The following is a 27,500-nucleotide window of genomic DNA, read 5'->3' as shown; positions in this document are numbered from 1 at the left end:
CCAAGGGTTTGGGTCTGTCATTCACCTGTACCAATTGGTGAGATTATTATTATCAAGTCTTCCCCAGGAAAGGGGGTGTGGGGCTTGGGGGAATATTTGGGGGGGGGGGGGGGGGAAGACGTCTCCAAGTGGTCTTTTTCCCTGTTCTTTGTTTAAATCGCTTGGTGGTGGCAGCACATCAGGTTTTTAACCTAAGCTGGTTCCCAAGGCAAAAATAAATAAAAAAATCTGTGCCTTGGGAAAGTTTTAACCTAAGCTGGTAAAAATAAGCTTAGGAGTTCTTTCATGCAGGTTCCCACATCTGTATCCTAAAGTTCAAAGTGGGGAAGAAACCTTAACAGGACCTATATTCCTACACAAAACACTGGATCCCCAGACCTGCAGCATCCCTCAACATCCTTTTTAGATACCAGCCACCCCTTACCTGCCCCCAAGAGCCACCTCCAGAGGGCATCTCTGAAATAAAAAGTGTGAGAACATTTGATCCTCCTGTGACAGACTGACAATATCCTGAACAAAAACTTATGGAATTAAGATACACATTATTGAATTAAGTTTAATACCTTTGGGGTCAATTGTACTAAAAATGCAATTGTATCTGTGTGTTACTGTGGAATTGTATGTCACTTTTCTAGGAAACTAACACAATCTCTAGAAATTATTAGGAACTTCAAAGGGCTTTTTGGATAACGTGTATGAAATGGATTTCCTACAAAGTACTTGGGAGGAGGGAAATGCAAATTCTCTCCTGTTGTAATAACTGGGCTCCATATTTACCTGAATTGAGAGCTTAACTGTAAAAAGTATGCAAAAGTTCATAAATGTCACAATAACCTATAATAAATATTAATAGGAAAGGTTACAAAACAGAGACAAGAAACTGAGTTAGTCCAAACAAAAAGGTTCACGGACTTAATTCAAAGACTATTAAAATCATGCTGAGTAAACTAAAAAGAAGTGTAAATTAAAAATCAGTGAACCAAAATTGGTGTGTCAAAAAACTAGACCTAACTGGTGAACAAAATAACATGGGAATGGGCTATTTCATCCACTATTTCCTTTTGGGGTTCTTAAAGAAAGGGTATGTCTACACCTTAATGTAAGCCCAGGGATAGCAGGACTTGCGTCAGCTGACCTGGGTTAGAGAAACCAGGGCTTGAGCATCTACATAGACTGTTAACCCTACATTAAGATCTTTCTAACTAGAGCTCAAAACTGGGGCTCTGGCATCCACACTGCAGCGCACAGACATGCTACTGGCACCATCCCAAAAATGTGACAGCTCTAACACTTGGACCATGGTGAACTGTGGAAAAACTTGACTGTCCACCCAGCATCTTACAAGAATTTTGAATAGCCCACCAACACATCCTGCCCAGCCACTGTTTTGGTCCTTGTGTTCCCAGCTACCAGAGCCAGTAACACTGAGGAGACACCTTTTCAAAGACTTCTCTTCGTTTTGCTTTCACTCCGGTGTCACGAAACAGTCAGAGCTGCCATGAAATGCTGGTAGACATTTCGGCAGTGTTTTCTGACCTATCAAAGGCACGTGACAGAGCTTATGACAGAGCAGGAGGTGGTAGTAGAGTACCACCACCAACCAGGCATAACAGACTCACACTGGCTGATGCTGCTCATTTACTCAGTACAAGCACTGATGCCCGCTATGTAGACTGGTGGGATCACAGTCACGCACACCTGTGATGACCAGCAGTGGGTCCAGAACTTTTGCATGAAGAAAGCTACATTTCTGGAGCTTTGTGAGCAGCTTGCCCTGACACAAGACAGATTGCTATAGCCATCTGGAAAGCTGGCTAACCTAGACTGCTACAGGTCCATTGTATACCAGTTTGGTGTTGGAGAGTTGACTATGGTAAAGTGGTGACAGAGCTTTCTGAGGCAATTAGGCTTGTAGTTTACCCCCAAGGTGGTGGGCATAGAAGATACTCCTGAAGTAACTGCTGGCTTTGAGAGAATGAGGCTTCCAAACTGTGTTGGTGCCACTGATGAGACTCGTGCCCACAGTTTGCCCTTCTCAAGGAGAACGAGTACATAAACCACAAAAGATACTAAATATCCAGGTCCTCATGTACCACAGAGGGGGATTCATGAATGTTAACATGGACTGCACTGGGAAAGTTCACAATGCCAGGGTTTTTTCCTGATCAGGAGTCTACATTCATGGACAAGCTGGGATACTATTCTCACCAAATGAGATTGGTCATAAATGGAGTTATTGTCCCCACTGGTATTCTGGGGGACCCTGCATACTCACTTTACCTTGGCTTATGAAACCATACCCTAATTTAAAAGGGCCCGGCAAAAGACAGTTTAAATTACACACTCAGCAGATGACGACTGGCTGCTGAATGTGCCTTTGGCTCGCTGAAATCCCATTGGAGATGTCTAGAGACCCATCTGGATGCCAGCATAATCAATGCTGTCCACATTACTGTGGCTTGATGTGCTCTTCACAATTTTTGTGAAGCCAGAGGTGAGTCATTTCCCCCTGAATAGACCTATGACCACAAGGGGCCACTGAATCAGTATGCTCAGCCAGAAAGTGCACCTATCACAAATGGAGCTGGATGCACCCAGGCACATCAGGGATACTTTGTGCTCCCACCTTACTGACTTACATGGCCCAATGGAAGAGGGGGAGATAGTACCATTATTAATGTGTTTGGGAGAGGGGCTCATTGATTGTGGCAGGTTTTAGTACTATGCCATATACTTATGAACGACATGGCCACTTCTGAAGTGGGTGGAGGTAGTCACAGTATGGATTGATGTAAGGAAAAGATTGAAGTATGTATTGCTAGACAACTGTATTGCAGGGTAGTCTTTGCAGACAAATTCATAACTGTCCCTGATCATGCGTTTACCTTTATTATTTTAAATATACATTGTATGATGTGAAGCAGTGATAGCAATAAACTTTCTTGATGAAATAAAAAAAAACTTTATATAAACAATGTATTAGAAAAGTACAAAATTCATCAATTCCCAAACAGGCCAGCTGTCATTATCACATCAAAACACCAGTATCAGAATTTTACAGAAAAAATGAAGTGCATGAACCAGTGCAAACAGTGAAATCATGTACAGGACATAAACTTCCTACCGTGGCATGACCTCTGGCCACCTGTTCTCCTTTCTCTTCTCTCCCCATTTGCCATGGAGTTGGCAGTGTGAGAAGGAGTTGAAGGCATCCACAGGGGAGGGACTGAATATGGAGGGCTTCATGGGGCAAGGCTGCCCTGCCCAGCCACTCATGGATGTGCCACCCAGCCCTGGAGTCTTCTAAGCTGCTTTTGGACTGCAGCACCGGGTAGCAGGCAAGGGACTCAGGGTGTGGTGTGGGTGATGCAGCTAGAGCCTTGCAGACTACTCTTGCAGTCATTAGCAATATGAGCCACTGAAAAAGTTTTCTGCTGAGCTCTTTCCTATTCGCTTATCCTGTTCAAATGCGTGCTTCCGCAATGAAACCCTGGCCTCAACCTGTGCAGCCAGCCTGAGCCTTTCCTCTTGGCATGCCTTTCCTCTAGCCGCAAGTCCCTCTGTTTTTGGTACAGGACCTGCTTGTTGGTCTTGTCCAAAACCTTAACCCTAAATTCATCAGGGAAAGGCTTCCTCTTTGAATGGTTCGTGAAGGTACACTGGCCCAGATTTCTGATGCAATGTGTACAAAAGGTGGAGGTACTGCAGCCAGTGAAGGTCAAGGGGCCTGGAACAGAACAAGACATGGAGGGTTACTGTCTCAAATAGCTCAGTGCAGGAGTACAGAAAAATTCCTTTTGGAGTTTCCAGGACAAAGTCACAGGCGCTGACTTTCCAAAGTGCCGCGAGGTGCTTGACCCCTTCCCCCAAGGCCTCACTCCCGCCCACCTCTTCCTGCCCCCACCCCATCTCTTCCCACCCAGTTCCATCCCCTCCCCCGAGCACGCCACTTCCTCGCTCCTCCCCCTTCCCTCCCAGCCTCCTGCACACCATGGAACAGCTTATTGTGGCATGCGGGAAGGGAAGCGGAGGTGCTGATTAATGGGGCTCGCCAGTGGGCAGGACGCGCTGGGGGAGGAGGTGCTGATATGGGGGCTGCTGGTGGGTGCTCAGCACCCATCATTTTTTCCCAGTGAGTGCTCCAGCCCTGGAGCACCCACGGAGTCGGCGCCTATGGACAAAGTGATACTTCTCCAAACTGTAGTTCTACATATTGTGAGAGGGATGCTTCAGACCACAGAATTTCACTGGACACAGCTTGATTAATTGAGGCAAAATAAGTGCACACACAGCAGTGAGTTAAAAATGCAAAGCTGTTTGTTTGGTTTTAGAACACTGCAGAATTACCTGAGTTGGGGGTAGGGGAGAAGAGTGCCATCAGTGACTGTGCTACAAAATCTTTTACTATCATTTCAGGCCTTCCATATTTTCAAGGACATAGCAGTTCTTGTGGTGCCCAATCGGCAAAGGGAGATGTTATTCCAAGCTGCAGGTAGGAAACTGCAGTTTATGCAACCGAGGTATTCAAATATAGTGATTGAACAGCACATTTGAATGGAGCGGGCTGGTCAGCTACCGAGATGGCACTGAAAAATACGCTCTTCCCCAGAATATGACTGACTGAAGTTCCTGCTTCAGGAAAAGCTTGCAGCTATCAGCACCTGGGAATAGGTCAGAATTCATGAGGGAATCAACAGGATGCTACATTAGCTTCCATATGACTTACTCTGTTATGGCTGCATGCAAACACGCAGAACTCCACAGCCTTCCCGCTCTTCTTTACCTCTGGCACATTTCTGGGCAAATTTCAAATCCAGTAGTATTTGGGACTAGATTTGTAAATCAAAAACACACTTCCACATCCCTCAACCCCACATAGTTCTCTGTTTCCAGACAGCTCAGTAGACCGGTGAGTGCTAACAAAGTAGCATACTTACAGGCATAGGAGGGAGGGAGTGGGGTGTCAAGGCATTGGCATACAATCTGCCATTAGTGGGTACACACTGCTATCTGACAATTTGCATAACTTTTGCATCAGTTCGTAGAGCAGAAATGCCTCCAATTAGTGTATTAATAAACATTAAAACGCAGTCAGAAACTTACCAGGCTCGGGCAGCTTCTGTCCATCTGTGTCTGCTGCAGATTCTGAGGTGGGTTGTTTCTCACGGGGGCATCAAACAGTTGCTCCAAGTATGGACCCAGAATGTGCTGCTGCTCCTGCTCTAGAACTGGTTTCAGCAACAGAGTCACTTCATTGTCCTCACGGCCTGCTGCTGGCTCCCATCATCCCCCATACTGGATTCTGGGACCAGCAGGGCCCCTTTCCAGCTAACAGGTTAGCATTGGCTCTGTGCTGGGCACGATGCCCAGCACCCAGGTCATACCCATAAAACCGGCATGATGTTGGCCATCTGCCCGAGGTGCCGTACTAATCCCTGGTTTTCCAGTACTCACTTTTGAGACAGTTAATCTGCTCTCTGCATTGGTCACCAGCCCGGTAAATTGCAAAGCTGCCAGCTTCTTTGCTGTTTGCTGGTATGCGCGATCATTGCTGGTACTCTTACTAAAGTGCACTTTTTGCTGGCTTTGCATCAAGGATTTACCAAAATCTGGCTGTGTTCCCATGACCATGAAGCAGCACTCTTTGCAAAAGGTTTCTTCTGTTCAGTCTCCTTTACAAATACAGAATGGGATGTTTGCAGCTCAGTGGTCAGAAGATAATGGCAGGGTTAATGCTGATTCACCGAGTTGCTGCTGCACATCAAGGGGGGGCTGCTTCCGTTTTCACTGGAGTTGGAGATTGTTGGGAGACAAAGGACAAAGGAAGTTGGTCCATGGGATTGTGTGATACTTTTGGCAGAGTCCCAGAACCCGAGTAAGGAATGGGGGAGGGAGATAGGGCTGCATCTACACTGCAAAGCAACAGGGCTTGAACCCTGGGTCACAGCTTGACTCTGGCTCAGACCCTCCATATCCACAGGGTCCTGGGAGCCTAAGTCTGAGCCAGAATTGGAGATATTTGTGTGTAGATGGAAGGGGGAGTCTGGGTTCCAGCACGAGTCTGAACCCAGGCATACATTACAGCGTAGGCATACTCTAGGACAGAGTTTCTCAAATGCCGCTACCTTGACTGCATGCAGCCACCAGGTTTCCCTACGGCCACAGCAGTTTCCTGTGCAGTAGGGGGGAAGCATCAGCCCCTCCCCTTCCTCTGTTTCTCCTGCATGCGCTGCCTCTCTGGAGACTCAGGTGGGACACACAATGCTTAAGGAGCAAGGTGAGGTGGCAAGGAGGGGGTGAGAAGGCAAGCGGTGAGGTGAGCAGTGTGCGGCCTGGTGAAGGAGTAAGGAGACTAGCAGTGAGCCAGCAGCAGGGTAAGGAAGCAGGGGTCAGGGTGGGGTCTGGCTGTGAGGAGGGGAGTGAGGAGGTTAGCGGTGAGCCACCAGTAAGTGGAAGTTCTCCAGGTGGGCAGGGGAGCGAGGAGATAAGCAGCGGGTGGGGGACTGAGGAGGGACGCAGGAGATGAGCAGTGGGCCTGGGCACGAGGAGGTGAGCGGCAGGTGGAGCTGCTCTTTAGGGAGGCTAGCCCCCAACTCCACCCCTTCTTTCCGCCTCCCCCCCGATAGCCGCAGGCCCGAGACCCCCTGCGTCTGCAGCCACAAGATCCCCGCCTGGAGAAGCCTTGAGCACCTCCCCCCACAGGAGCCTTGGGCTGGCCAAGGCTCCAAGACCCCCACATACACACACCTGCCCAGAGGAGCTCTGGGTTGAATGAAGCCTGGAGCACCCTGCCCCTCGTCCAGAGGAGCTCCAGGCTGGCGGAAGCCCCGAGCCACCCCCACCTGCCTGGAGGAGCCCCGGGCCAGCCACAGCTGTGCCTCTCCTTCCCACCCCAGACCCAAGCCACCAAGAGGTTTTTCATTATTATTTGGACTTCTATTATGTCAAAGCATTTTTAAATTTACTTCAGAATTATTATACAAACAACCATTATAACCAAAAAAAGCAAAAGAAATAATAATAATAAAAAAAGACAAGAACATGCAAAGAACCTTATTTGTGTTTCAATTCTGTTAGGTCCAGTAAAGAATAGAGATAACTGTGCATAATTTTTTATTATTGAGTCTGCAAAAAACCCCAAAACCTTACATAAATAAATTACAATGATTTAGATGTATATATGTGCATATTACTTTATTAACTTTAGGAAAACACAATTTTTCAGGAAAAAAAAGCATCAGTGCGGCCACCAGCAAGCGTTGAGGCCACCAAAAAATTTGTCGTGAGAATCCCTGCCCTAGGAGATTTGTGGAGTGTGTAAATGGATTTCTCAAAGACAAGGTACAAGCTGACACCTCTAAGTCAGGTGTCAAAGTTGCTTGGCAATCACCTGTCCAATGGTCGCCTTTGGCAACAAAGCGGGGCAGGAACAGATCAACCTGCATTTTAGCAAACATGGAACCTCTTCACCACGAGTCTCCAGGTATCCTTCCTCACAGCAGGAAGGAACTTTATCTAGGGGTAACCCTCAAGAAAATGCAATTCATAGGGTGACTGGACTATAAAAGTAAAGAGCAAAAACATCCTATCATCTTACTCTTTCACTTAAGACAACAAAGGAACCAGCCCTTTCACTTTGCGGGGAGAATCTGACCTGAGAATTTGGTCAGCCATATTGCTGGGAACCTGTGGTAAGAATTTTACTTTGAACCAACCTCTAGCTTGTTAAGTTTTAGCTCCTAGGAAGCGTTTTATCTTTATTTTTCCTGTAACCATTTCTGACTTTAATACCTTTTACCTGTAATCACTTAAAACCTCTCTTTGTAAATAAATAATTCTTTTTAATCTAAAATAATCCAGTGTTGTGTTTAAACTGAACTGCCTGGTAACTTCAGTTAAAATAGCTAACAGTTGAATACAGACCCTTTACAGGGGCAATGGACCTTTAATACCTGAATTGTCCAGAAAAAGGCTGGACAGTGCAGAACACATGATTTTTGGAAAACCTCAGGACTGGGAATGTGTTGGGGTCACCCTGAAAGTGGTAAACAAGGCGAATGCAAGCCAGAATAAGACTGGAGTGTTGCCGACAGCCTGCTGGGATCACAGTTGCTGGACCAGGGCTGCAACTATACACAGATACTCAGGATGTGACCAGCATGCTGTCAGGCTGTTTGGAAGAAGCCCTGGTTGGGAGCTACAACAGCAAAGCATTGTGAGGCATCCACAGTTGTGGGGCAGGTGGTGACAACACCTCACTGGTCTAGATTGTACCCTCCAACATGACAGTGCTGTGCCTGTGTTTTTCCATCAGTGAGGTTTCAAATGAGTCAGTATCAGAGAAAGCAGCTGAATCTTCCATCTTTGCTATTCTTCTCTCCCCTTTTGCATGGATTTGTCTTGTTTTATCTTCTTAGAAAACTGAATCAAGCTTTAACGCCAACAACAGTTCCAGTCCATCTCAACTAACTACTTCTCTTCCCCCAAAAAGGACAGTTATTACCAACTTTAATACCATATAAAAAACTGTCAAACACGGATTTTCCCCCTTTAAAAACCCCAATAAAATGTGAAGTGTTAAAATAAAAGCCTTACTTAACATCCCAAATAATTGAACTTTTTTTCCTCCCCCCGTATCTTTAACAAAAAGTTCTGAAAAGTTAATAGTGTATTTGCCATAGTACTAAGCAGGCTAAAGTCTCTCTATGCCAAAGCTCAAACCTTAGTTAACACACTGTGTAGTGCTGGACAGTAAATGAGTTATATTGACACCTTAACTCTTTAAACCCATATATTCCATCTTAAATACATACACCACCTCTTTGAACCCAGTCTTTTGAAGCTGAGACATGAGGGAAAGACCCACCGTCTACTAATAACCAGTTCCCAACCAAAGACCCCCAAACTGCATAAAGGAAAGAGTAAACTTTTCAGGAAGGTGCTAGTTCTGAGCTGAGGCTGTTATGAACTTGTGACCATAGAAGAGAGACTCCTTTGTGGGGTTTGCAAGGACTGCTTCTGACAGAGCCTACATTAGAGTGGGGGTGATCACTGGCAAGCTCATTGGCATGCACATACATTCTTATTGTTTTTAATGTGTTTTCCTCTATAGTGCTTTTATCTTACAAATGAAATAGGCTTGCACAAGAAGTGTGTGTGGTAACTTAATTGTTGACAATTGTTCTGAAGAGAAGGCATTATTAGTATCTGAAGAGAAGGCATGAGAAGCTTGCTTAGGTAGCCTGTCTTTTGCTGGGAACACCACAGTGAAGGCAGTGAACTGTTCAGCTTGGAAATACCCTGGTCCGGAGGGAGCAAGACGTGTCTCCACCCAAGATAAGTGACTGCCAGGGGAGCTGGAAGCCTGAGAGTCGATGCCCTCATTGAGCCAGTAACAGGAAATAATGGTACAGCTGCCTGGATCTGTGATGGTTTCCAGAGCTTTAGAAGGCTCCTCAGCACTAAGTCATCCATGAGCTCCTGAATTCTAAACAAGCCGAAATAGCCTATATAAAGGAACCAGACACAGATTAAGTCACTTGACTAAGGTCTGGAATTGCTAAACCAGGAGCTGAAGCCAAGCCTCATGAGTCACAGTTCAGTGCATTGCCATATCACCATCCTTTCTGCTAAATTTCACAAGGAATGAAGTAATTCTTTACTCAGATTTCAGAAGGGTTGCCATATCCAAAAATGCTGGTGTAAGTGTCTTTCCCTTCATCACATAGGAGGTTTGTGGTAAGATCTTGTGAAGTGCACAAATACACTGACAGCATTCCATGGAAGAAGATACCTAAAATAAAGAACTTTTGGGTTTCCAGGCCAATGCGCCTTCCCCGAAGCTACAGAGTTCCTTCTGGAGGAGGGTTCCTCTCTCCTTAAGTGGCAAGTCACCAGGGACAAGTTCACAGGAGTTTGAAGCCAGTCTATACAGCATAGTAATGAGCCAATCTTAAGCCCTAAGCAGAGCCAAAACCAAACTCCAATAATCTTAATCTTTAGATACTAAGTTTCTTCTTGGTGCTGGACACTAGACCTCATGAGATAGATTTCATACGGATACTGTGTTCCCCATTTTTGTTTCTCTCTCTATGCAAACACCAAAATAATTGAAACTCCAAAAAATGGTCTTTTTGGTGGATTCGGGGGCACCTGCACCTCTTGATCAAAAGAATATATATCTTCACACAAATGCTACCCTGGGCCCCTGTCAAGATTCCTTCCCCACACTGAACTTTAGGGTACAGATGTGGGGACCTGCATGAGAACCCCCCAAGCTTATTTTTACCAGCTTAAGTTAAAACTTCCCCAAGGTACAAACTATTTTACCTTTTGCCCTTGGACTTTATTGCTGCCATCACCAAGCGTCTAACAAATATATAACATGGAAAGAGCCCACTTGGAAACATCCCCCCCAAAATCCTCCCTAACCTTACACCCCCTCTCCTTGAGAAGGCTTGATAATAATCCTCACCAATTTGCATAGGTGACCACAGACCCAAACCCTTGGATCTTAAGAACAAGGAAAAAGCAATCAGTTTCTTAAAAGAAGAATTTTAATAGAAGTAAAAAGAATCACCTCTGTAAAATCAGGATGGTAAATACCTTACAGGGTAATCAGATTCAAAACAAAGAATCCCTCTAGGCAAAACTTTAAGTTACAAAAATATACATTCCATTTAGCACAACTTATTTTATCAGCCATTTAAACAAAACAGAATCTAACGCATATCTAACTAGATTGCTTATTAGCCCTTTGCAGGTCAGAACTCCTGTATTCCTGCTCTGGTCCAGGCAAAAACAACACACAGACAGAGAACCCTTTGTCGTCCCCCCCCCCCGCTCCAGCTTTGAAAGTATCTTGTCTCCTCATTGGTCATTTTGGTCAGGTGCCAGCACGGTTATCTTTAGCTTCTTAACCCTTTACAGGTGAAAGGGTTTTTTCCTCTGGCCAAGAGGGATTTAAAAGTGGTTAGCCTTCCCTTTATATTTATGACAGCCCCTCAACCAAGTGCTGAACTGGCATGCCAATTTAACAATGCATGTGAATTTTAGAAGACTAGAATTTGTATAGAATTCCTGCTGCATTTTTAATTCCCTAATTACAATAGGTGTTCCATAAACGACAAACTGCTTGTAGTGCTTATTTTGCAGTACTTAAACTAAGGTACTGAGTGGGAGGATTAGAAGCCTGCAGGGAAATACATACATGGGGATAAAGTGTTGCCAGGACCACTGTACTGTCCCTGTCCCACTCCAAACTCAAGTGACCACACTGTGAGACTAGCTGGTGGTATACCTAGGAATGAGGCAAACGTCTGTGTGCACAGAGTTTTCCAGTACACTATATAACGGATATTGATAAAAAAGCAATGCATTATACAGCTAGGAAGGGATATGTTTTTTTAGTAAGGTCTGGACTCCACAGGATGGGTTAGCTACAAAGAACATCCTTAAGCTGGTAACCACACCATCACAAGCATCTGAAGAATTAACCTGGGGTGGAGTATTCTTCCACACAAAATACATTGGTGGCATAAATGCACAAGACGACAGAGAAATTAACATCCATGCTGGTCCAAACACTGACAGCACCTGTTCTTTTGGTGGTAATTCAGCAAGACTCACTGTGGGTTTAAACTGATTTTTCCCGAGCACATAACCCAACCCACATACTCAGTTTCTATTTTTCCCAGGGTACACTTAGTTGGATTGGCCATGAGTTCTGCTCAATGAGACTCAGAGGCCAAATGTGCAATTCACAATCAAATGAAGACAACCATATAATCTAAATATGTTGCTCTGTATTGCAGGTAACCACAGAACATTTTTCAACCAATGCTTGGAACATCACAGGGGCCCCATGGAAGGGTCAGGAAGTAACCAAAAATGGGGTTAAATACATTTTTTTCTCCTAGATCCAGAGAGAGCTCAAGCAATCTTCATCAACTGCAGGGTCTGGAGGTATTTGAATTTTCTTAGGTTATCCAGCAGCTAATCCACTGGGGAATAGTTAAGCATCAAATTTGTACTCATTGTTCACTTTAGAGAAGATGATACAAAAATCTGATAGACCAGTCTGGTCTGAGGAGAAATGTAATCAAGATGCACCCATTCAACTGAGAGGGTTCCCCCACCCTCTGCCAGAGCATTTGCCTGTTTTGATGTTATGTTTAGGGCAGCTGATCATGCTTGAGGGAGAAAAAAATTCTAGGGATTATCTGGGATGGGGAAGCGAAGCAAGAGGAGTTTACTTGACGAACTGTGGAATGCATCTCTAGCTGCAATTTCTAGATCTATTTCTATTAAGCACAAAAGTTATTATTACTACTATTATTTGTATTGCCATACCACCCAGGAGCCCTAGCCCTGGACAAAATCCCCACTGCACTAGGTGCTGAACAAACAAAATGACAGTCCCTACCTCGAATTTACAATCTAAGTATAAAACAAGAGAAAAGATGGATACAAACAAATCAATGGAGGAGTACAAGGAAACAACAAGAATATTGATAAATACACCAACAGCCTAACAGTTGTCAAAGTTTTTTGTAGGCATTTTATCAAAGCAGAGTTAAGGAGGATGAGGTAGCTTAGCAGATGTTTATGGGAGTTTCTCACAATTGAGAGGGGCAGTACTGGAGAAAGCACAAAGATGCTTGCCTGGAAATTTAACAAGTGGTGATGGAGGCCAATTGGAGGTAGGAGATGACATCTCAATAATGAATGCAATATGACAGGGGTGGGGATAGGCTGTGAAAGGTCATTAAAGTGAAGATGAGTAGCTTGTTTGATGAAATAAAGAGAGCCAGTCAGTGGAGGGATGAAAAAAAATAGATAACATGGTCGAAGCGACAGACTAGGAAAATTATCCTTGCTGTGGCATTCTGAATGGATGGGCAAGATTCATCCAGACCAGAAAAAAGAATGTTTCAGTAATGGAGATGTGGGATGAGATTACCCAGAATAAAGAGTTTTAGCTTGGTGGATGGATAGGAAAGGCTAGATTGTATCTTAGATGTTACATACACAAACTGTCCACAAGATTCAGACAGTCTGGATTTGAGGATTTACAGAGAGGTCCAAGATGAAAATGACAGCCAGGTTAGAGGGTTAAGTGACCACAGGATGATGATGTCCACTGTGATTGAGAAAGGATGTATTATCAAGACCACTGAAATACTGGGTCCAGCCCAGGCATTCACGCTTTAAAAGAGTACATTCCTCTTAGCTGCATGCAACTGCAGACCCCACTGCTGCTTCTCAAACATCTTCTCCCACCACCAATATAAGTTCTAGGTGAGTACTGTAAACCCCTCTGCCATTAAGTCTTCCTCCCTGCCCCATTAAGATACCATGCTGAGACCAGCTGGTGAGTCAGGGAGGCTAAGAAACAGCATCAAAGAATGAGAGCAGCCAACACAACTAGGGAACGCTACCAGTGCTACTTATGAAGCTATTTATTATGATGTATAAGGAGAGTAACGTAAAAAGTACATGCATAACTCTGTGTGTGACAGTTGCCCTCATGTCAGACAGCAGAGATTGAACCAGGGGCCTCCAAAACTAAAAGCATGAGCTGCTACAGCTTGAGCTAAAGCTCTGTAGCTGAGGGCTAGAACAATTCATCCTCTGTAGACTGGCACAGAGGAGAACCTGTGCAATACACACATTAGTGAGTTATTTGTACAAACTCTTTTGCCGTGCACATGTGATGACAGCACGTGTGCGCGCACGTGTGTGTTTGTTATTTGCAGAGGCTGTGGTTATTAAGCAAGAAGGATCCAAACAGATGAGATACCCTGATCTAATTTCAAGAAAGGGATCATTTTTAATACATCTGTCAATGTTACTAAATGCTTTTTAAAACATTTTGGTTATGACTAAGGCTACGATTCAATCACATGTATTTTTAGTAAAAGTCATGGACAGGTCATGGGCAATCAACAAAAATTCAGGGCTGGTGACCTGTCCATGACTTATACCCATGATTAAATCGGGTCGGGGGATGGGGAGGAAGGAGAGGAAGGGGGCTGTTGCTGGGTGGGACAGCAGCACCAGCTTCTGAGAGCTGGGGCCAGCAGCTGCTCCAGCCAGCTGGGGACTGCTGCCTGGGGCCAATGGACCACAAGTGCTCCAGCCGGCCAGACCTCTGCCTAGGGCTGCCAAAGCAGCAGCTGGTTGGACCACCTGAGCAGTTGGCCCAGGAGCCAGCTGCTTGGGCGACCCTGGGGTCAGCCACACTGGCCCCTGCAGAAGTCACGGAATCCATGACTTCCACGACATCAATGACAGACATGGAGCCCTAGTTATGGCTGATGTATGTATATTTGGGAGAAAAAAATCACTTATTATCATACGGCCTTTCAACTCACTAAGTTTGTTACTTATGAAACTGATATTTTTAACAGAAGAAATAACCAGCTGTAGTACTTTTCATTGGGATGATTATATCAGAAGTATGCTCTTCTATATGGCAAATAGTATTCTATATATTTCTTGAACATGCCTCAAAGTTAGTTGGTTTAAGAGCGCTCCATTTTAACAATGAGGCTGCGATATTTAAATTACATATTTTACTAGTCAAGATTTTCTTGTAATACATCCCCAGCCACCAGAGTACAGCATCTCTTGTCCTGCTGATGCTGGGGAAAGTAATTTCTGCCAAGTTAGTGTAATGTTGATCTGTTGGCACCGGGATCAAACCTGGAACCTCTGGAGCTTAATGCATGAGCTTTTACTGCATGAGCTAAAAGACACATCTCTTACTCTGTCTAATTGGGAACTTCAGTGTGCATGGTTGCAGCGCACACTTAGGAAAAACTTTCTATATTTGTAATAGTTTTATTAAGACAGTGAGAAGTGAGAAGAGAGAAAACAAATGAGTTGAACATCCATATACTCACAGCAACTCCTGCAGAACCATCTTCCCCCACACAATCATCACCATCACCAGTAGTCATCATCCAAACATCTCCCAAGGCATGCAGGCTGGGATACAGCTTTTATAATGTGTTACACTCACACCACTTCACCCATATTCAATTGGAATTTCAGCCCCTTTTCCCTATTTCCTACTAATGTTGGGGTACCCCTCTTCCATAGGCTATTAATCTTTTACATATGCATCCATTAGTTACCAAGGCTCTCTCATGATCTGCTGATGTCCCTATTTTAAAACATCCTAAATTAGTATAGACTAGCATCTTGGGGTTACCTATCAACCGTTTGGTCATTACAGCATTCTATCTTATGATCTATGTTTACTCTTGGTTCGCTTCTTATGCTAGGGCTTTTTGACCTTACGCCTTTATTAGTTTAGCTACGTTTTACAGGCCTTGTGTACTATAGGCTCATTGCATTAGGGCCTTAACTTATACCTATGCACCTATAGGCTACACATTTAATACAGTAACTGCCCAATTTTGTAAATTGCTCCCCAGATTTTACCAAGCAAGTGCCTAATTTCTTTGGTAAACATAAGACATTTATAATTTAATGGGAAAATTTCACCTGACGTCTCGGTTGCAAAGATGACTTGAAAGTTTCTTCAAAAAAATTAACTTGCTTGCAAGTATTTTTGTATTCTTTGCTATTAAATATACCTGTATATTTTAAATTGTTAGCTTCTTAGGCACAGCTATTTGTTTTGGACAGCCCAGAGCAAACTGTCAGCACTTCAATAACAGTTTTAATAGTTTGTCCTTCCCAGCCCAGCTTCTGCTGCATCTTACAAGTAATAATTTCTAGTAGTTAGCAAACCATAATTTATTATGAAAATGAATACAAATTCACAGATTCAGCAGAATTAAGGAGTACAAGTGTGTGTGTGAGGAGCAAGCCTTGTTTAATTACTAACAGCTTTAATAGTTATGCAACAATCAGGATGTTAAGTATATATTTGACGCTGATAGAGCATGGGTGAAGAGGGTTCCATTACAAAAATCCTTTGGCCTACAGCAACCAGGAGGATGACATACATTTCTGATGTACAACATGTCTAGCCTGAATTATCATGTGTTCTGACAAAGACTGCAGGTACCAAAATATTCTGATTCAGAACATTCAGACAAATTTAATATTTAAATCTTTCAATAAAAAGCTAATGTGAAAATAAAAAGGGAACAAAGTAACACTGATAACAAATTTCTTAGGAGTCCCAGTCATGGCCCACTACACAAGTGCTATGATAATACATGTATTATTTATTGTATGTAAGTAGTGGTCATAATAAACAATTTTGGCCCATTTAGTACTAAACGATATCCCTCACTTTCGAAGAGGTTTTAACACACAGCTGAAGTCAAAACGATGCAAGATTGAGAGAAATGGCTTTTCTCTTGAAGGATACTAACTGCAGTCAGTCCAAAATATTTTTTACACTATACAATTTATCATTAATTCCATGTCTGAATTGTAGAGTAACTGTTTATTACAATAATGTGTTTGAAATTAAAAACATTCTAAAATAGAATAATTCTGTAAGTACTTGTGGATTGGGACAACTTGTTCAACATAATCTGGATCAGTGTCAGTTATTTTTCACTCTTTACTTAGGAATTAGTTTTACTACTATTGAAAGGAATCCCTCTCCATATCAATGCTATCCCAAGAAAGCAGACTTTTTTTTTCTTTCCAAGCACATCACCCAAAAATGTAGTTAGCTAATTAAAAGGACCATAATCAATTTAAAATTCTCAGTTCTTCAAACACCTACCTAGTAGAGTTACTAGTAACACTTAAGCACAGTAATTCAAAGATAAAAACCATTTCTCATTTTCAGATTTTGTGTATAACACCACTTTGCCCGTTTCCCTACTGTTGTGTGAAAGACACAAATAGGAAAGAGAAACATTTTTAAAATAGGAAAATATGATTGTTAAACAAAAATTGTCCAGGGCAGGGGCTCATGTAGAAAGCTCCACTTGCCCCAGTGACCCCAGCCCATCCTATCCCCAGATCTCCCTTGCTCCCACTCATCCCTTCCCTTACTTTTCTCCTTAACCTCTCATTCTCCTTTGGTTCTTTCCCCTGATAATACAAGCATGTTTTAGTTGCTCTCATCTTCAGAACCTACCCCGACCCCCACTTGCCTCTCCAACTAGTGTCCCATCTTCCTCTTATTTCGAAGGTCACTGTCTACAATCAGTTCTCCAATTCCATCTTACACCCTCTCAAATCCGGAAATATCCATTTGGTTATTTAAGATATGCCTTAAAATCTAGAAGTCCTAATCACCTTCTACGTCAAATAAGCTCAGAATCTAGTTAGTGATTTCACAGCCCATATATTCTCCATTTCTAAATTAGTTCAGGGCCTCTGTTTAGTAAAGAGGCGGCTGAATAAATGCTGTACCAAACCAGGAAAAAAATGAACTGTTTACTTAAATGCTAAATATTTGTTAAACAGCCTTTATAGGCTTATTTTTTTACAAATTAAGGAGTTGGAAAGGAGTTACTATTCTTTAGTGTAAATAGTATTTTTTTTGGTACACAAATCCACTGCTTTGTTATCTGAACACATAGCATTGATCTATTCAAGTCTTTTCTATAAAGCCCACCACTGTAGTAACTAAAGGCTAAATGATGGTTGCATTTAATTTAACTGGCTGACTGCACAAACTTAATCAAACCTACCAGTGGACAACAGTCATAAGTGTATATTTATATTTTAACTGGAATTTCTTTTTTAGTAGTACTGTTCATTCAGGAGTTCAGAATGTGCAAGTTGGAGAAAATTAATCCCCAGAGTCACTTACGGGGCTACCTGGGAAGTTCATCCTTATTCATCCTTTAAATGCACTTATAAAATTGCTTAATTTCATCCTGAATAAATCCAGCAGCCCATTTTGAATTTCCCATTGTATACATTTTAAAATGAAATACAACAAGAGACAACTTTAAGGAGATTAGAACTACGGATAAAGTCAAGTTTCCCTTTAAATTTTCCAACTTTAATTAATCCAAGTCCTGAAATTGTATTTTATAAACAAGACTACTTAAAAAGAAAATACATGTCAATCTAACTGTTGTTCTAAACATATTTTTTGTTTAACAGTAGTTCTGACACCCCAGGTTCTTATTTTCACTAGTAAGAAAGCAGAAATCAAGAGTTAAATTATATTTTCAGGTTGTAAAACATGGAGACTCTCTGAAAGGGATTTCACACAGGAAACTCATCTGTATGTGTTCAAATTGACAAATGTAGGACATCCTCTCTTACTGTTTAAAAAGCCAGTCTATTTAAAGAAGGATTTCACTGCCTCTTCCTATATTTCCTTTTAGCTTTCACCATTAGTTCCCAATACACAGTGGTAACCAAGACCATACTGTAAATAATCCAGAAATAAATTAGGTCACAAAAAGGAAATCAGAAATGTTAGCTTGCTGAAAAACTTGAGTATTTACCAAGTCTGTAGAAAAAGTTGCTTTTGGTAAGCATAAACAAATTAGAGACTTTAATGAAGAGGACATTGTCACCTATTCCAATCTCTTTGTATTCTTTAAGATACCAAATTATGATGATTACTCATGTCCCAAGTGCAGTCACTGTAAGTGTCTAAATCTAAAACATCTCTCTTTACAATACAGAAATATGACAATAAAATGTTACGAAAAACTCAAGAATGGTCCTTGGTATTTATTCATTTACTTCAGTGTCCATCCATTTCACAATTTTCTTATTGGTTTGGTCACAACAATCTCAGTGTAAATATAAGCAAAAATTGAGAAAAATCTATACAACTGAATGAAAATTGACAAGTCTTGTCTGGTCTTCCAAATGGAAAATAAAAACAGTTTTTCTACAGTAGAATATAGGAATCACTCTGATTAAAAAGAAAAGGAGTACTTGTGGCACCTTAGAGACTAACCAATTTATTTGAGCATAAGCTTTCGTGAGCTACAGCTCACTTCATTGGATGCATACTGTTATGCATACAGTATGCATCCGATGAAGTGAGCTGTAGCTCACGAAAGCTTATGCTCAAATAAATTGGTTAGTCTCTAAGGTGCCACAAGTACTCCTTTTCTTTTTGCGAATACAGACTAACACGGCTGTTACTCTGAAACCTGCTGATTAAAACTGCATGATGTCACTGTTTTAATAAAGAAGCCCATGTGCAGTGAAGTCATAGATTATTTGGAGCAATGATACGGGGGGCAGTGCTTGCATGCATCAGTTACTTCTTGTAATAAAGTTTAGTAGCATATGACCATTAGAGTTTAAGATTCTCTGAGGATTTCTCAAACATGACATTTTCCCAAATGTTTAGTAAAATCATCTGTTCAGCTCCATGCTGAAGGGCTGTTCTGACAATGTGCACACCTCATAAAATGGGCATTTTTTTAATTCTGAAGGTTTTCAAAGAATTTTACAAGCTATATTATATGAAAACAACAGCAATTTTAGTAGTAATGCAATCTTTGCTACTAGAGCTAGGACTATAGTAATACTATACACATTCTGCTGAGCCATATGACCACTGAGAGCTGGTACTATGGAAATCTAACAGCAATTTGTCCTTCTTTTGCACATCAGCAGTGATGGTATGAAGCACAAAAACAGAGGCCTCCTGCAGAACAGAAGTCTCCTGGTCAGTGTTCAAAGCAATAATGAGGCACAAGATCTAATCTGTAACCTACAGTTGTGGTTTTATTTTTTTAATTAGACCTCAGCAGGGAGAGAGGGGTCAGCAGCTAGAAGGGACAGCTCAGGGAGTCTCCCGCCTTGGCAAGCAATGCTGGTTTGAGGAGGGCTGTTTCCCCACTACAAAGAGAACTAATACAAGCAAAAGCACTAGTAAACTCTATTCTATATACTAGCATTGCTAGCATCTAGAAGAGATCAGAAGAGGAGGTGGGGGGGGGGGGGGGGGGGGGGAGTGGCTCCCTTACAATCATGTTATCAGGTCTCATGGCTGGTATTGTGTCTCAGTAACCAGCATGCACAATGACAGGTTTCAGAGTAACAGCCATGTTAGTCTGTATTCCAAAAAGAAAAGGAGTATTTGTGGCACCTTAGAGACTAACCAATTTATCTGAGCATAAGCTTTTGTGAGCTACAGCTCACTTCATCGGATGCAGTGAGCTGTAGCTCACGAAAGCTTATGCTCAAATAAATTGGTTAGTCTCTAAGGTGCCACAAGTACTCCTTTTCTTTCAGCATGCACAATATTATTGTTGTCCTAATACTGTAAGCTACAATGGAAGTACTGCCATAATTCTGGATAGTTACTTTCTACCCTTAAAAGCTTACTGATCAATGAAACGTAGTCATTCTGAACGAGAAGCACTAAATAATCCTTTATAAGAAAGAAGTAAAAAAGAAAAAAAAAGTCTCCAGTTGAAACTGCAGGCAAGTTTTGAATATGCATGACTACCTAAATGTGAATTTGCCCATCACATAAGAGAACCTGTACCCTTTCTTTCAAGAAAGCATCATGGAAGTTGTCCTTTAATAACAAAATGTTTTATGTCTCAGACCAAAGATATCACCTATTAGTATAGTGCCATCTAGCATCATGCTGAGGCAGTTCTTTCAATATCAATTCAGAAGAAAGATTGTCGCACACTCCACTTCCTGCATTGTTGTTTGCCATTAAGAACCTGTACACAACTATTAACTATGCCTAACTTATGAGATCTGGCAAGATCATGAGACACTAAAGATAGGTTAAATTTAAAGCCTAATAGAGGTCTGTACAAGTAGATATTCCTAATAAAGATTCTGACTTTGTCAATTCAGTATCATCGCCAAACACTAGTTGATAGTGAGAAGTCAAGATTTCCACTTTCCATTGATGCAGTCATAGACCAGACACAGTAGAGAACAATTTCTGCTGATACACAAGTCTTCTGCCCTTCTTCATCTATTTATCTTATCAGTTACTAATGTTTTTATATAGAGTTTGAGTATAAATACATAAGCCAACTAGCTCTGTTGTGACGATTAAAAGAAAATCTGAGGGCCAACATTAAGATTTCCTTGCAGGTAGCTATTTATAGCTGATGCACATTTTAGATTTCTTAATTTGATTGACATTCAGTTGTATTTTCTACCTTTATTGTGTTAAGAAACTCGTGACTGAAACGTAATTATAAATTTAAGTTATTGTCACCCACGTGCAACCTCAGTCTACTTTTTATGTAACAAGAATCCCTTAAGAATCCCAACGTTATTGTGCTCATCCAGTTCTAAAAGGCCTAAACATACTCTGATTACATTATTCAGATTTTATATTGATGAAACAAATTAGCCATACTAAATTGTAATCGGAGTGTCATACTTTACTCAAGATCCATGTCACCTGTGCTTAATCCATGTAAGCGGAAACTCTTAAAATATTACCCCAAATGAGAACCTACCAGTCCTACCAGTTAGAGGCTTCTAACATCTATTCACATGTCTGAACTTGCCCACAGAACGTCTGTGAAACAAAATCCGGTTTGGAGGCTCATTCGGCTAACTAGTCTATGCTTTCCTCAATAATTCAGGGTTAAAGAGTCTGCTCGCTGACTTGCTACTAACCAGAACAAGTGAGAAGCACTCCTTCTAAAGTACTGGGGCCTAAGCCAACAATTTCTGAATAAGCTTCGATTTAAAGAATTTTTAGCCCTTGATAGTATCAGACAGTACACTTCTTTAACATTTGGAAAGTTAAGTGACGTAATAGTTTTCCTGAGCTCCTAGTGCCTACACTAACATTCAAAGCTTTGCCTGCCATCAGCAGCATGATATTAACAGGACTCTGCTCAGTTTTGCTGAAGCCCTTCAGAATTCAAAAGCCAAAATAGTGGAACTCAAGAATCACGTCAATTTTATAATCCTGATAAAATTGAGCAACAGGGACAGTCACTTAAGTTATTTGGGAGATGTACTCCCTACCAACAAAAATGGAATAGCAGAATTCTTCCCCACTCTTCCTTACCATGTTCAAGAGGTTCTGAGAGGGGGCAAAGTGGTGAAGAGTCCACTGTACCTTCTAGCAGTTAAGAAGCTGTAGATGGCGAGGGGAGACGGAGAGCTCCTTCTGCCTTCCAGCAGCTGTATGCATGCATGTTGACCTTCAAGTTTAGACACCTATTAGCCAGCAGATATGAAAGATTCCAACTTCCCTTTTTGCTGGATCCTGCTTTAAGAACTCTAATAGAAATCTCAGTGCTATCCACCACAGAAGCTAGATTTCAGGCTGCTAGGGATGGGCCTTACTTCTCAACAAGGCACTCTACCTAGAGCTCTCTAAGGCCACCTTCCTGCCACTACCCCACTTCATGTCTACCACTGGCTATCATGTTTGCCCTTTTGACTAATAAGTGTCAGGTAAATTTTTTTAAGACCCAGCCTTAATTAGTGTGTTCAAAGTATATCCAGTAAAGGAGTATTTGTATAGCCCACTGTGCACCATATGCTCCTTAGTGGGTCAGAACAAGGTACCCATTTTTTTAAAAAGCTTTAAGTATAGCATAATATGCTATTTTTAACAATCATTTTAGATGATGGATGTTTGTAACTGCCAAACATCCAAATGGAAAAAAGTCTTACTTTTTTCAAATCTACCTTTCAAAATTAATAGTTTCTATCGTTAATCCAATCAAATACCTTCAAACTGCAGCTTTTGTGACAGGAATATTTATAAGTAGTAAAATTCTCACCTCACCCCCACTTTACAACTATAAAAACTGAACACATTCTGGTTTTTGGGCTTGCAGAAAGTTTAAGCATTGCTGCTTTTGTCCAATTATATACTACAAAACACTATCTGGTATTTCCCATATCACATAACTCACTCAAAAGATGACAAATATTCAACTGAACCCATCAAACGTTATCCTTGCAAAGTTGCTGCACATTGTGTAGCTCTCTATATAGTATCAAACCACGTGAAACCATACAATAATATTCCTAAAGCTAAAAAAACCCCACAAAGTTTCCAGGCTTGCTGGAGTGGTTTCACTTTTTTGAATTCTATTCTTAGATTCTAGACACTGTAGTATCTGAGTTCCTTCCAAGAGTTCAATTAAGCAGCGTGACTAACATTCATTATACGTTTTCTCATCCTTTCGACAGGGGAGAAGTGTGCACAGTAAAGTGTTCTGGACTTTATAATTTAATATTTCTACATTTACATGAACGGACATGGGCAGGCATACACACACACACACACACAGAGCTATATTTATGTTAGAGAAGACAAGGTCACAGAAACATCTTGCACCTGGAGCAGAAGTTGATTAGGTTTGTGATGGGCCCTACTCCCCATGGGAGTTCATTCCACAGGCTTGGGCCAACTCCCAAGAAAACTCAGTCTACTGCACAGACTGCCTTTACTTTTATTACAGAATATTCTGTTGTGTCAGAGGAGTGAAGAAGTCAATCATGATCTCCATCCTAGACTGCATATTTATTCTTTATTATCTCACATATGTTCCCTGTTTGGTTGCAAACATATTGCTTTTAAACCACTTACAAAAGAGGACATGCCATCATAAAATTCATTTTCCTTAGCCATTTACACCAAGCTTTTTGTCCATAAATGTAAAAATCTATCTATAAAGGTCTAGTGAAACATGAAAGACATCAACTTTGAGATAGTGCTTACCGTAATAACAGCCTTGCTCAGACAAATCGAGCCCCTGCAGCCATACTCAGTTTCATCTTCAGATTTGTAGTAACTTAGAGTGTTGTTTTTCAAAACTACCCATCGGTCCTGCCACCCATGAATGTAGTTGGTCCACTGTAGAGAACAAAGAAATAAATCTCAAAAAGCTGAGCAAGGTCTGAAAATAGTAAAAATACTGATGAGAAGACATCTTGTTTGCCTATTAAATTTCGTTATTTAAACACTAGAAAAAGTTTTTCAAAGTTCTCCCCAAATGATGGATTTGCTATCCCCTTGATCAGAACTCTCAACATTTTTCATCAACCATTTGTGTTGCACAGTACCTTAAGCCAATTTGGCTTCATTAACAATAAGACTAAAATTATGTCGTCTGTAAAAGCGGTATCACACCCAACTAAAACAAAATGTTCTTTACAATTTAAGAGCACTGATGCAGAAAGAAGTTTAGTGAAAAATTAGAACTATTAATTGGTAAAAAAATATAGGTTTTATCTTTTTTAGGCTTAGAAGTTAATCTTTTGGTTTTAATGTTGCTAAACTTTCCATTTAAGTAAAACAGAACGTGAGCTTTCATAAGAACTGTTTCCATAAGATAAAGATACTGTTTTAAAAGAGTCTCATTCTCTATATCATATAAAGATTCATTTATACAAGGTGCTCCCTTAATCCCCCTTCACAGCAATATAAATACAGAAATACAGTTCTGTAGATTAAAAATCACCATTTTCACACTAGTAACTTAACATTTGCCAGAGTCTCAAAGTCACTTTTGGGTACTAACACTGTACACCCTGACTCATTAGCTGCAGATTACCAAGATACTTGTATATCCTACTCTTAACCAGACTTGTCCAATAATGTCACAATTGTTTACGACATCGAGTTCACAACAATGGAATTCTGTATTTAATATATTAACGACAATGCATCATACATCGTTCATACTTCCAAACAAAGAAAAGCTAAACTCACTGAATGAAGATTTGATCCTCAATGTATTTTGTATGTCTGATATCTATCACCATGTCTGGACTGTACGATCTGTGTAAGTCTTACATGGTAACAATCCGTAAGACGCATGTCTGTTACGTACAGCATTGGGCACACACTTTGGCATTCAAGTTCTCTCTAAATTATTCGGCTTAAAGCAACAACGAGTTAGAAGAGGATATACTACTTAACGAGCAATAATGGGAAAATGAGTACAAAAATGTTGTTTGTAAAATTGTTCTTAAATGTTTAGTAGATCATGATAGTGGTTCTAAAATGAAAATTCTCACTGAAACAAGATGAGGAAATGCTGAAAAATATTTTATGTTTCTTTCATTATAACAGGAGGATTCTTTCATTGTAAGGCAGGAGAATGGGAAAAGGGAAGAGAGTCGTTCCTCCACTAACACAAGTTAGATGGTACCTTTGAACAGCTTTTATTAATCAGAATCTTGTGCTTATGACATTGGTCTGTTGCTCTGAAAAAGTTTCCCAAATTCACCATTATGTCTTCAACTTAATACTGGACGGAAGAAAAGATCTCTGGTAAAGAAAATTCTAACTGTTTGAACAAGTGAATTTATTTACATGTGACACAAACTAAAAAGTTTGATATACCTGAAAATCTTTCCTAGTTTGTATCCACCTTTAAGTGATGAACAATACACACATTGTAAAAAGTGCTTTTCAAATGGTTAAAATTTCTAATCAGTAGGACAATGCATGGGAAAATTTAGGCATTCAAAATACATTTAAAAATCAAAAAACTTAAAATTTAGCTTCTTTTCCCCTTACTTGTGGAATAATGAGGGCTTATCTAGACCGAGAAAAGACCCTAAAATAGCTATTCTGCACTAGCTCCTCGTGTGGACACTCTTCTTCCACACTAAAAGTGCTTTTGTGGTGCTTAGGTTCAAGCACTCTTAGTTCAGAATCAGAATGACCACAAGGGGGTAGTGCAGAATAGCTACTGCACTTTAAATTAACATCCTCACTATTTTGCACTAACTTCCCCATGAACTTCCTCTATAGACAAGCCATAAGCTCAGGCTTTTCCCTCCTGCAAAAATGATGAAATCCTGAGCACCTAAAACACCACAGGGAATGTAAAGAAATGCGACCTTTTATTACTGGTTTGGAGTCTTGTTTTTAAAAAGCTTTTTTTAATATTTAATTTCTATTTGCTGACAAAACACGTTATTATGCAATAATTTCAGTTAAACTCATTTGCCTTGCAGGTGTTACAGAAGACATTAATTAAGCAGCAAAGAAATTAAAGTTAGACAGTCACTCATATAATATCTTCCAGCAGGTTCACTGCAACAGGTTTTATCATATTTCACAATTCAGATTATTTTTCATTATGTGTTTTCACTTGGAGGTTAACAGAAAAGACAATAGCTGTAATATAAGTATAAGCACTACAAACAAAACTCAAAATTGTACATAGTGCATGTATAATAAGACACAGATGTTTGGGAAACACCTTGGGATTTAGCATACATGAAAACCCACCATTAAGATTTAGAATACAATTTTTAGACTCCATTTCATTTGCCAATATTAAAATGGATGGCATACTACAAACAAATACCAGATCATTTCTACTTAATGATCTGAATCACCTAAAAAGGTGGTAACATTGCAGAAATCTCAGGCAATAAACCACATTTCTGAACCAAATCATCACGTAAAAAACCTACTATAACATACCTCCTGTCCCTCCCCAGCATCAGATATGAGACCCTGCAGATCAGTGTGCCAAGGCCTGCCTCCTCTCCTCAACATTGCTCCCCTCTATGAGCTCAAACATTTTTTTTAATTGGAAAGAGTTCATAAACAGAGTCCTACTCTCTCACAAAAACAGTACCATAGGTTTTTCAGTAAACAGGGGATGTTCACAGGTCATGGGATATCGAGATCATGCATTCAGTTCTGGCTTAAACCCCTCCTCACAGTGTAAAGTGACAGAGAGATGCAAAAACAACATCTCAATATATACCCAAATATCCAGAGAATTAAAGAGCTACTTTCTGCTACCGAAATTGTTCGCTCAGAATATTTAGTCTTTCAAACACTCCTTAAAACTGAATTCCCTAACCTCATCTCACACACGTCAAACTGATTTATTAAATTCACAGTAATACAAAGGGAGGAATAGGTTTAATCCTTCCCCACGCCCCCCACAAATATAAGCAAAAAAAATTTTTTTTAAGCAAGCATTCCCGCAATTTTCCCTTGTTCCCCACCCTTCACTCAGATCTCCCACTGCAAGGGTATTTTATTGCACTGTTTTGATGCTGGGACTAAAGGCCATGCCACTCCTCTTTGACGTATCCCTATTGATTGGAAGTGATTTGTATGTGCACATCACACGCTGCTACTTCCTGCAAAAAAGTCTTGGCAAGAAAAAAAAAAAGCAGCATTTCCTCTGCAACCCCAAGAACTCTACCTCTCCCCCACACAGGCTCAGCGTGTAGTCCTACATCAGTCAGCACAGGTATCAATACAACCTAGCCCGCAACGCACACTACCTAGGATAGGATTGCCAGGCTCCAGTCAAAAACCTGATGAATGGAGATGCCCTCGCTGCCAGCACTCACATTCTGCATGAGAATTATTCTAGTTACAGACCCTGCTGTCCCAAAATTTACACTTGGGGAGGGTGAGTCAAAGGGTGGGGTGCAAAGTGGGGGGATCGAGAAAGAAGGGACAAGGGGACGCTCATTCATGCCGAGGATGCCTCCTCATTTAGGAGGGGAAGGAAGCTAGGAGAGACTCCCCCATCCGTTTGGAGGATGGATTTTAAGACTGTCTCCACAGCCTCTCCGTGAGGAAAGGCTCCCCGCCCCGCCCAGTTTACAGGAAGGAGGGCACTGAAAGCGGCGCT

General features: G+C 41.2%; 1 protein-coding gene across 13 annotated transcripts in view; it reads right to left on the bottom strand.

The window, feature by feature from the left end:
* The window catches only part of CERT1 (ceramide transporter 1), a 156,552-nt gene that overhangs the window by 128,071 nt on the left and 981 nt on the right, over positions 1 to 27,500 (bottom strand). For 6 of the 13 annotated variants that reach the window (XM_027826908.3, XM_043547187.1, XM_043547191.1 and 3 more), the window contains exon 2: positions 23,600 to 23,734. In XM_027826908.3, the coding sequence (XP_027682709.1) occupies positions 23,600 to 23,734 (135 nt within the window). Of the gene's footprint in view, positions 1 to 3,124; positions 3,728 to 4,347; positions 4,662 to 5,103; positions 5,702 to 23,599; positions 23,735 to 27,500 lie in introns of those variants that run through there. The other 7 variants (XM_043547186.1, XM_043547184.1, XM_043547188.1 and 4 more) reach the window with 7 other exon arrangements.

The sequence above is a fragment of the Chelonia mydas genome, chromosome 5 (genome assembly GCF_015237465.2).
Source record: "Chelonia mydas isolate rCheMyd1 chromosome 5, rCheMyd1.pri.v2, whole genome shotgun sequence".
NCBI classification, from domain to species: Eukaryota; Metazoa; Chordata; order Testudines; family Cheloniidae; genus Chelonia; species Chelonia mydas.
Note: the sequence above shows the minus strand (reverse complement) of the source record. Positions and strands in the feature narration are given on the sequence as shown.